At 36.4% G+C, this 10,891-nt stretch overlaps 1 protein-coding gene across 6 annotated transcripts in view; it reads left to right on the plus strand.

Moving 5' to 3' along the window:
• Ptpmeg (protein tyrosine phosphatase Meg) overlaps positions 1–3,270 on the plus strand; it is a 560,698-nt gene extending 557,428 nt beyond the window's left edge. For all 6 annotated transcript variants that reach the window (XM_070100756.1, XM_070100755.1, XM_070100757.1 and 3 more), the window contains one exon: positions 469–3,270. In XM_070100756.1, the coding sequence (XP_069956857.1) occupies positions 469–555 (87 nt within the window). In that variant the 3' untranslated portion in view covers positions 556–3,270. The remainder of the gene's footprint in view (positions 1–468) is intronic.
• Positions 3,271–10,891: the final 7,621 nt, after the last annotated feature.

Consider the following 10,891-nt stretch of genomic DNA (forward strand, 5'->3'; position numbering starts at 1 on the left):
TCTCATTATGCACTGTAGGATTTTTTTATACTGCACACTGACCACATAAACCCATTCTTTCATATGTAGACCTACCAGCTTTCTCTCACTAGATTTGAAGGTGCGAGAACTTAGGCGTTCTAGTACGTCAATAGCCCTGGTGCGTAAGCCATACTAGTACGTCGGAAACCCTGAAAGGGTTAAACAGTGCTGGTAATGTCCCATAATCATTATTTGCCTTTCTTATTTTTACACCAAAATGCAACCCACAAGACTACGAAATGAAGAGGTAGTGAGTATAAGGGTAAATTTGACCTATGTCTTGCCTTGCACAGGGATTGAACTGAAAAAAGTGACCAGTATGCTAGTACGTGTAAGTTAAGAGAAGAGGGAAGCATAAAATGCATACAGTAAATATTTTACATTTCTATAATGTGAACAATTAGTTTACTTGTATATAAACTTATGCTGAATATTTTTCTGTTTCAGAGTCAGTTCAGATTTGTATGTGAAGCAATTGAGCGAGTGTACTCTGAAGGCCTTGTCAAACCCTTAGCTGAGTACCAGCAAAGATGAGAGGTTGCACCGTCATAGTATTGGGCACAGATTAATAGAGTAAATTGTTGTACATATCCTATGACTGAACTGAGGATGAGCTGTACATGTAGCTAATAAAAATATACGAAAGTTAGCTCATGTGATGCAATATACTGTAACAGGAAATCTGCAAAGTTCTTCATTGAATTTTAAGAAACTACAGACAAAGAAAAGAGGTTGTTAGACACAAGGTTCCTCTGGAGCTGTGAAGGGAAATGCACATCCTATAATAGGATGTTCTTAGAGGAAAATTTATTTATCTCGGAGAGGATGAATCTCTCTGGGATTCAGCCTTTTAATGAAAAAAAAAAAGATAAAAATATATGCATTTAAAACTTAAGATACCTATTCTTGTGAAATACATAAGATTCTGAGAGATTCTTTAGTTGTAAGACAATACATGAATGCTGATAATTTACAGTACTGCAGTTATTGCCTAGTGTTTTTTCTGGTGTGTGGGGGAGGTTTAACCACAATAACAACCCACCAAAATTGTACTTGCTCAAGATTCAATAATTTACCAGTTGTCTCTTGCAGCAAAGGTGGGGAAACCAGTGCAAGATTTATCAACATTTGTACAGTAGTATTTACACACTTGGGTGTGTTATTGAAACACTTTGTGCATGCATTATGGTTACCAAGATGCCTGTTCATAATTTTTCATTGGAATGTGAATAATGTATAGATATAGCAAGACTTCAAAACACAAATCCTGACCCTAGTGGTGTTTCTACTCCAAGGATATTTTCTACTTGCTGTTGAATATGAACTACTATAGTTCATATAAATCATGAGACCCACCTTGCCCTTCTCACCATTCGAGCCTTGTGAAGCACGATACAAATTCTTAAGTCATCTTTGCATTATTATTAATACCATCAGATTGTTACTTGATGACTTTATCAGTTTGCTATGAAATTTAAATCTCTTTGTAAGGCTTTAATTGATAACTTAAGAAATTATATCATGTCACCTGCCACATCTTTCTCTTGTCTGCTGAGGTTGTTACCATCACATTCAGAAAACTCCAACCAGTCAGGCACTAGTGTAGTTTTTATAAATTCCTGCCTGTAAATCAAACTTTGTAATTTGGCTTTGTTTTCTGAAATTTTTATTAAAATTATATACAGTATTGATTTCTACGATCTTGGAAGGCAGTGTATTAAACACCACATTACAGGGTACATTCACCACAGTGCCTGTCCTCCAAGCAAATATTCAAATATGTCTTGACTGGTAATGTATGCTGACTTTGTTACCCAAGCAGTACAAGAGTTAGCCATTACCCCTCCCACAGTCCTGGGACTCACATGTGCCTTCCTCTTGACGAAGAGTCTGATTCAAGCAACTGACAATCCCACACTGGTGATGCAGTCACCTTCCAATAGTAAATTGAAGCTGTTTTTGCAATGTTGCACAGCAAAGTGCCTCTGAAGAATTATTGTCCTGAATCTTCTGGTGGCAGAGGTAAAACTTAGCTACTAGAATGGAAGTTTTATATTCCTACAAAATGTTTGGATTATTCAGGAAATGTCCAATTGCCTTACAGGCTTTTTAATACTGAATATAAACAGTAAGGAACTTTGGGTGCTGTGTGCCCCTATACCACTCAGGATATAATAAACACACTTTTAGACAACACACATTGCCTTTGGTCATTATTAAATGTCTAGATTCTTTTATTTGAGATAATTAAAATGTGAAAAAGGTCAAACTTTTGTGTAGAACAGTGTAAGGTAGTTTTTGTGATTCTAATGTCTTAATTTTTGTAAGCCCCCCCCCCCTCCCTTTTTTTTTTTAAATTATATAGAAAATATCTGTAAATTTACTGTAGTGTAATATATTTTTCATTACAACTCTACCAGCTGACTAGGATGTTTACACTGTCTTTGTTGAATACAAGGAACAGGTTAAAACTGAATCTCATGTATTTTGTTTTACATGAAGGTAAAATTGTTGTACAAAGGAAAGAGTTTTATAAAGTACAGATTGAACAAGACATTAAACTATTTACCTGTCTGGATCTCTAAGAGGTTCAGGTTTGTCCAGTACCCAGAAGGCAACTAAGTATAGAGTAGATGTAAGCTAGATTAAAATGGTCATCTGCTACTTTGCCAAAGAAATGAAGGGGTCTGACCATAATAGTTCATGCAGGGTTATACTGTATAATAAAACTGACAAAAAAATTGTGCAGAGTCAGACTACCTATATCTGGTCCTTTTATTTTCTTACCTGCTTTAAATTTTTTTCTAAGTACATTGACCAGTATGTCAGATCCCTCCTTTATTTTGTGATTTATATCCTTATGCATGATAATACATTAGTGTAATTTTCTTTTGTTAAAACTGTGTTGGAATGAAAGATAAGGTTACATTATATATAAAAATTGTCACTTTGTAATCGGTGAATAGTCATTGTAGGCTTAGTACAGTATTTTGTTTGAACCATTTTCTTCATGGACACGAATCATTGTGAAAGTTGCTGATACTAAATTGATGGACAGGTAATGTATTTAAAGATGACCAATCAACACTGCCAAAAGTATTGGTCACTAGTGTAAATGAATTCAGTTTATATATACAAGTTATGCCCTATTTGTCTTATTTTTAAGTCTGTAATGTAAAGGAATATGACAGGGAGTGTGTGTTATATTTGACACAAATGAGCAATAAAGAGACATGGTTTGTAAAACAATTTGTATTAATCATTTCCATGGCTGTATAACCCTTGTGGTTTAACATTTCTTTTTGATTATAATAACTATTTCCATGGCTGCTTATAGGTTAGTGATATTTTTTGTCACATTGTGCAGTACTATTATTACATGTTAATATATTCAGGGAGAAGCACTAAATCCATGAGACCTTAGTGTTTACAGAATAGAAGTTAATTAGGTCCATCTCAGTTCTTGGATTCAAGAACCCAGTACCACAATTCCTACGCTGTCTATTTGCTATTGCACATTTTCTGTAGCTTAAGTTTTCCCTCTGTATTTCAAGAGAATTTCTTCTCACTGAGGTAGAATGAACCCACTTCTTCCCCTCCCTCTCAAAAAAAAAAAAAAAAACCACCTGAAGGTGGGCAGGCATTACAATGCAGATGACCATCCAAATTACAATATCCTCATCCCTTCCTTCAGAGTGCACTCACTATACTTCCCACTTCTAGGACTTTAGTCCAACTGGTTTTCCTGAATCCCTCCATAAATATTAACTAACTCCAGCAGATCACGAAGTCACATGCTTGCTGGAAGCCCTCGAAACCTCATCCCCAACCCAAGATTAAAAAAAAAACCACCTTGATCATCTTATGATACTCTATCTCTGAATCAATACTTTAATTCCAATTTTACTTGAACTAATCCCTAACTTTACATGCCTATACTTCTCAACTCTTAACCTTCACACATCCTGCTCCACAGAGGTGTATGACCCTTACAGGTTTAGTGATTAGATTATAATACAGGAGGGCCCTGTTTGTACAGCACTGAGGTTCCCAACCCCTTGCAATGAGCAAAAATCGTCAGGTGGAAAAGAATTTTTTTCATTATAGAATACGTCTAAAAATGCCTGAAAACATGTTTACACTATTATATATTAAGTGCTCAATACAGCTAAGCATAAAGACTAAGTAAAATAAATGCAATATGTACCTTAATAAAATATGGTGCTGGTTGCCCTTCTCTTATGCAGTAAAAGCACCAAACAAACAATGGCTCAATTGAAAGCCAACAAAAACATGGAACACTGAAAAGAGGGTGCTGAATGTGTGAGTTCCTCTTTTAAAAATAAATAATAATCACATCTTTGGTAACCACATTATCTTATAATTTCTACCCTCTAAATTCTATTCATAATATGCACACAACACATTGCTCTTAAAACACTGCACTTCCTGTGCCTCCAGCCTGCCACCTATCTAAAATTGTTGGTGTCATCATACCGTGGTACATTCCTTTTTTTTCTCAAACATTACCACAACCATCTCAACACACCACTTACATCCACTCTAAAGATTACCTCGTCTTTCATAGACCCATTAGCTAAGATGTCTACTCTCAAATATCTATTGTCCTTCATACACCCACCCTTCCCTCCAATCTTTGTCTATATGTTTTGTTACTCTTATCACTTTGCTCTCTTAATGTTCACTTTTAATTTCCTTTTATATACTCTCCCAAATTCCTCCACTAACCTTGACAATGTCTCAAAAAGAATGATTATCAGGAAAGAGCAACAGTTACAACTCCTCACTTTATATCAAATTCATTCTTTTAATTCCACACTGCCTCAACACCCTAGCATTCACTTCTTTGATAACTCTATATATATGTTAAGTAACCACAGTGATATCACATATTCCTGTCTAAGGCCTACTTTTGCTGGGAAATACTTCACCATCTCTCCTACATATCCTAATGTAAGCCTCACCTCTTTGTTGCTCTTATTAACCTACTCCACCTATACATTGGCAACAATTGCCACATTTACTCCCCTATTCACCCTATCATATACCTTTCCTACATTCATAAATGAAACAGTTCCTTGCCTATATCCAAGTACAGTGGAACCTCGAATTACGCATGTCCCAACATACGAGTTTTTTGAGATACAAGCCGTTGCTCGGTCGATTTTTTGCTCTGAGTTACAAGTGAGCTTCCCCCTCAACCAACAATGCACACCTTGCTTGCTTATCTTTTATCTCGTGCTTTAATTCCATGGACATCATCACCTTTTTCTTCTCAGCACTGTCCTTTGCACTTACTTTCTTAGGACCCATGGATAGAAAAAAGAAATTTGGCAAAATAACTGCAAAACACAAGAGAAATGCTTCCACTGCTCAGCGGATGTTTTGGCATTCACTGCATCAACTAGTAGTGGTGTTCTGAAGCTCCTCGTTATTATCATATTAATTTAGGGAATTGAAGCTTTATTATGTATTTTTTTTAACACATTGGCCAATTCCCACCAAGGCAGGGTGGCCCGAAAAAGAAAAACTTTCATCATTCACTCCATCAGTCTTGCCAGAGGGGTGCTTTACACTACAGTCATAAAACTGCAATATTAACACCCCTCCTTCAGAGTGCAGACACTGTACTTCCCATCTCCAGGACTCAAGTCCGGCCTGCCGGTTTCCCTGAATCCCTTCATAAATGTTACTTTGCTCACACTCCAACAGCACGTCAAGTATTAAAAACCATTTGTCTCCATTCACTCTTATAAATATGCTCACACATGCTTGCTGGATGTCCAAGTCCCTCACACACAAAACCTTCTTTACCCCCTTCCTAGGCCTTCCCACCACTTCAGATTTATACACTCAGTCATTCTGTTTTGTTCCATTCTCTCTACATGTCCAAACCACCTCAACAACCCTTCCTCATCCCTCTGGATGAGGAAGGGTTGTTTTGGTAATTATTATTATTATTAATTTAGGGAAATGGAGCACAGATCCAATTCCCTAGATCTGTGCTCCAGTTCCCTAAATAAATAATAATAATTATAATAAATAATGGAGGGGTTTGGGATACTGGCAGTTTGGAGGGATATGTTGCGTATCTTTATACGTATATGCTTCTAAACTGTTGTATCCTGAGCACCTCTGCAAAAACAGTGATTGTGTGTGAGTGAGGTGAAAGTGTTCAACGATGATGAAAGTATTTTCTTTTTGGGGAACCCTGCCTCGGTGGTAGACAACCGACTTGTTAAAAAAAAAAACTATAATAATAATAATAATGAGCGAGCTTCAGTTCCCTAAATTAATAATAATAATAACGAGGAACTTCAGAACACTTCTACTAGTTGGCGCAGCAATTGCCAAAACATCCGCTGAGCAGTGGAAGCACTTCTTTCATGCTTTGCTTGCATTTTAGTTATTTTGCCAAATTTCTTTTTCTAACCATGGGTCCTAAGAAAGTAGGTGCAAAGGACAGTGCTGAGAAGAAAAAGATGATGTCCATGGAATTAAAGCATGAAATCATAGATAAACACAAGTAAGGTGGAGGTGTGCGGGGTGAGGGCCACTGACAGCATACGCGGCTCTGCCTATCTTCCACCCCTCGTCTCTTCTCCCAGGTAAATATGTATGTACACTTTATAAAACCAGTTTATTTCTTTACATTCTTTTATTATGTTTTTATACAATATTTCTTATTTAAAAATGCATTGTTTCAGTGTTTTCCTTATGAAACTAGTGATCTAGTGCAGTTTGTCACTCCGTTTTCAGAAGGCTAAGATATGGTCAGTGCGGGAGTGGCAATGGCTGCCACCGCTCATCACATGACATATTTTATTCATTCTAAAGGATATATCATGTTTCTATGTTATTTATATTGTTTATTATGTCATATTTGATGAATTGAGCTGATATTAGTGTCATATTGAAGTACAGTGGACCCCCGACTTACGATATTAATTCATTCCAGAAGTCTGTTCGGGTGCCGTTACCGAACGAATTTGTTCCCATAAGGAATATTGTAAATTAGATTAGTCCGTTTCAGACCCCCAAAAATACACGTACAAAAGCACTCACAAAAATAAACTTACATAATTGTCCGAGTTGGGAGCTGATTGTTAGGCAGGGGTCCACTGTATTTAATCCTGCCTCCCGAGAGCAGGAATTCCGCTGGAACGAATTAATGGCATTTCAATTAATTTAAATGAGGAAAATTTATTTGATATACGAGCAAATTGAGTTACGAGTCAGGTCACGGAACGGATTAAACTCGTAAGTCGAGGTTCCACTGTATTGCTTACGTATGTTTCAATGTAAATATGTGGTATATTCGTTCGTGCCCTTGTTCTTCTGAAAACCTACTTTGTCTTACCCTTAGCCCTTTAACATCCCAAGACCCCATTAGGGTCCCACATCTGGAAAGGTTCCAGAGCCAGTATACCATTCACTTTACCTGTATACTCAACAGGCTTCTTCCCTTTAATTCTTATACAAATTAACTATGCATGCTCTCTGCCATTTCTTAGGTACCTCCCCCACTTACATTCATATACTGAACAAATGCACCAATTACCCACTTATACAGCAGGTTAGGTTTCAGGCTACTACTGTAAACACGACTCACGAAATCTTAATGACATGATTGCAAACAAACTATACCACGTGGTAGGTTTTTTTTTTTTTTACTGCTGTAAAGCAAAAAAAAAATGCTGTAAAATGAAACATAGTCTTTTTTCACTTTTAAATGCATATAAAAGCCTGATAACATGTTTACACTATCATATTAAGTGAGCAATAGAGCTAGTCCTAAACAATGCATATACAATACACACATTACTTAAAATATTTTTGTCCTTAGCTTATAGTGAGTGGTGAACATATTTATTGTAGAAAAGTGAAGCATTGTAAAGCGAGGCCCTCCTGTAACTATAACCCCACCTTCTTTTAAAAGCTGCCTTAATCCCATCTGTCCCAAATGCTTTACCCACTAACTTGTGAACTTCCTTTACAATTACATTTGGTTCTTCCTTTCTCCTATAAAATGTTATTCCTCCCTGCCCAATGCATGAAATTACTGCCAACCTTTCTTCATTAATTTTTAACAGTTCTTTAAAATGTTTACTCTATCTCTTCCCAGCACATCTATCTTCCCATTAAACATTTTCCCTCCCATTAAACATTGTTCCTCCTGAGGCTTTCTCAACTTACAATCTCCCTCCAAAACTATTTCTTATTCTCAGTAAAATTTGCTGATAGAGCCTTACCCCTTCTCTCATTACCTCTTTTGCACTCCATTACCACTCTTTTTCTTTCCATATGCTTAGCCTTCTGTACATTTTTACATTGCAAAAACCTCTTGCATGCTATTTTATCTTAACACCCTATTTACCTGATAATTCCAACAATCATTCCTCTTCCCACCTGTACCCACTCTCCTATACCCACAAACTTCTGTTGGTGCACTCTAGCACTGTATTCTTAAATCTACCCCATACCTCTTCAAACCCCTCATTACCTGTACTCTCTAGACCATTTTTCTCCAAATAATTGCTCAATTCTTCTCCTGCCTCCTTTAGTTCAATCAGTTGCACTTTTCTTACCCACTGATACCATTCTCCATCTTTCTCTCACTGAATTTACCAATGATGATCTGACATACTGTATTTGTTGCCCCTCTTAAAAAAACATCCATAAATCTACCCAACCTTTTATCTGTTTACCAGTTACTATGTTCTTACTCTCTATAGTGTTGAATCCATTTTACTCTGATGGCTTTTTCCAATAATTTTACAATACTTGTCAATATGTGCCATCTTTATATTTCCTCTTCACCTTCCTGTAGTGAAATCCTAAAAATTTGCAAAGTAGATAACATATCGCATCTGCACATTCTCTTAAGACCCAAGGTACTATCTCATCTACTCCTACAGCTTTTTTCTTTTCAGTATCTAGTACTAGGTCCTGTGTCAGTTGATAGAGCACTCAGCTCACATACTGAGGTTCCATAGCTTGATCCCCCATCACAGATGGAAACAGGCAGTTCCTTACATATGCTGCCCCTGTTCATCTAGCAGTTGGTAAATACCTAAGTGTTAGTCAACCATTGTGGGTTGCATTCCAGGGGGTGGCAGTATACATTAGATAGGGCTGAGCCTTGAAATGAGCTGGAGCAGGATAACAGCTCTTAGCCTGTAAAATTGAAGTTAAAAAAAAAAAACTTCATTACATCCTCTATTTATTTCAATATCTTACAATTCAGCTGTCGGATTTAAATCTATATGAAAAATATCTTCCTATTTGTACATGTTGAAGCTAAATATTCGATACTGGTACTACACATATTTCCTCCTCTACCTCAGTGATTTTGCCATTGTCCTTTATTCTTTGTATTTTGTCTTTAACATTTAGTTCACTTTTCACAAACTTAAATAAAGGGTTTGGTTCCACCTTGTTCTTGTCTACTATGTATTTCCTTTTCAAAATTTATATCTTCCGCTCTCCTTACATTTGTGTGTTCTTTTCTACCCTCCTTGAATCTTTGATAAGTTTCTGGATTGGCTTACTTCCTATTTTGATTCCAAAAACTTTATTTTTCCATGACTCTCCAACACCTTCCATTAAATTATTCTTTATTAATCCATCTTATATTCATATTTGGAATAAACTATTTAATTTCATTTTCATATACAATACAAAATTCTTTGTACAGAATATTTACCTTTCCCTTGTAGTATACTATGACATTTAATTTATCTGTTTGTGAATTTCTTTTTCATCTGATCAGTCATATTACACTGCCTATGTTATTGCAAAAAAAAAAAAAAAATGATCACTCTTTCCAAGTGGGTTCAAGTTCATTGTGTTGAAAAATTTCCTCTGTTGTTTGAGTAATGACTAAATCTAATACGAAGGTGTGTTACCTTCTCTCATTCTTCTCGCTTTATTCTTATGCTGATGCATTATACTAAGGAAATCTATTAACCACTTATTTGCAGTTCCAGCCTCATAGGCTACCCAGTTTATTTATTTATACTCTATCTAAAATATTCAAATACGACAGCTTTTTCTTTACCACTGTTACTTATGCAATCCTTCATTTATCCTATTGAACTCTTCTCTTTCCCAAGCAATATTAGATGGTGGGTTATATATATATTTGCTACTAAGAGTTTCTCATCTTTATTTTGTACTCTTATCCCTAAAATTTCAACAATTTTGGTATTTTAAACATCAAGTTCCATAACTTGAAGAGTAAATGTTCAATAAAACAGACCTCCATAAAGCAGATAGTGGCTAAAACGGACAAAAAATCTGACCAGACAAAGGCTCAACCTGTACATTTAATGGGATGCCCAGTTGAAATAGTCATGAAACAACCCAAATCAACTAGTACATGTATTGAACAGGGATCTGGTCTGGTCATATATGTATTCAATAAAATGAATCGACTCCGCTTAATCTCAAGTTTGTATGGTCCGAGATTCACTCCTGGGCAATAGAACCACTGATTTAGTCTTCAGTTTGTTATTGTCTGCGTGTGCTTACACCATTTCATTTCCACTTTCCCCTGGATTTACAGCTTTTTTAATAATTTTATTAGCATACTGTGGCATGCAAAGAATATGTTACAATTTATTCGGCATATGTCACATTCCCATATAGGCTGCATCCCAACCAGCAAACCGGGTGCTAAGGGTTTAACAATCGATATGGTACCCGTCGTTAAATCAGTACCTTGGTTCATTGGCCAATCACAGGCAAGCCCGCCAAAGCTGAAGCAATGTGGTTCACTTGCAGTAAGCAATGGCAGACTTGCCTACCTGCTGGTTAAGTATGATGCACTCTCTCTGGCTTCTGCTTT

This window comes from Cherax quadricarinatus, chromosome 74 (assembly GCF_038502225.1).
Source record: "Cherax quadricarinatus isolate ZL_2023a chromosome 74, ASM3850222v1, whole genome shotgun sequence".
Taxonomy (NCBI): Eukaryota; Metazoa; Arthropoda; class Malacostraca; order Decapoda; family Parastacidae; genus Cherax; species Cherax quadricarinatus.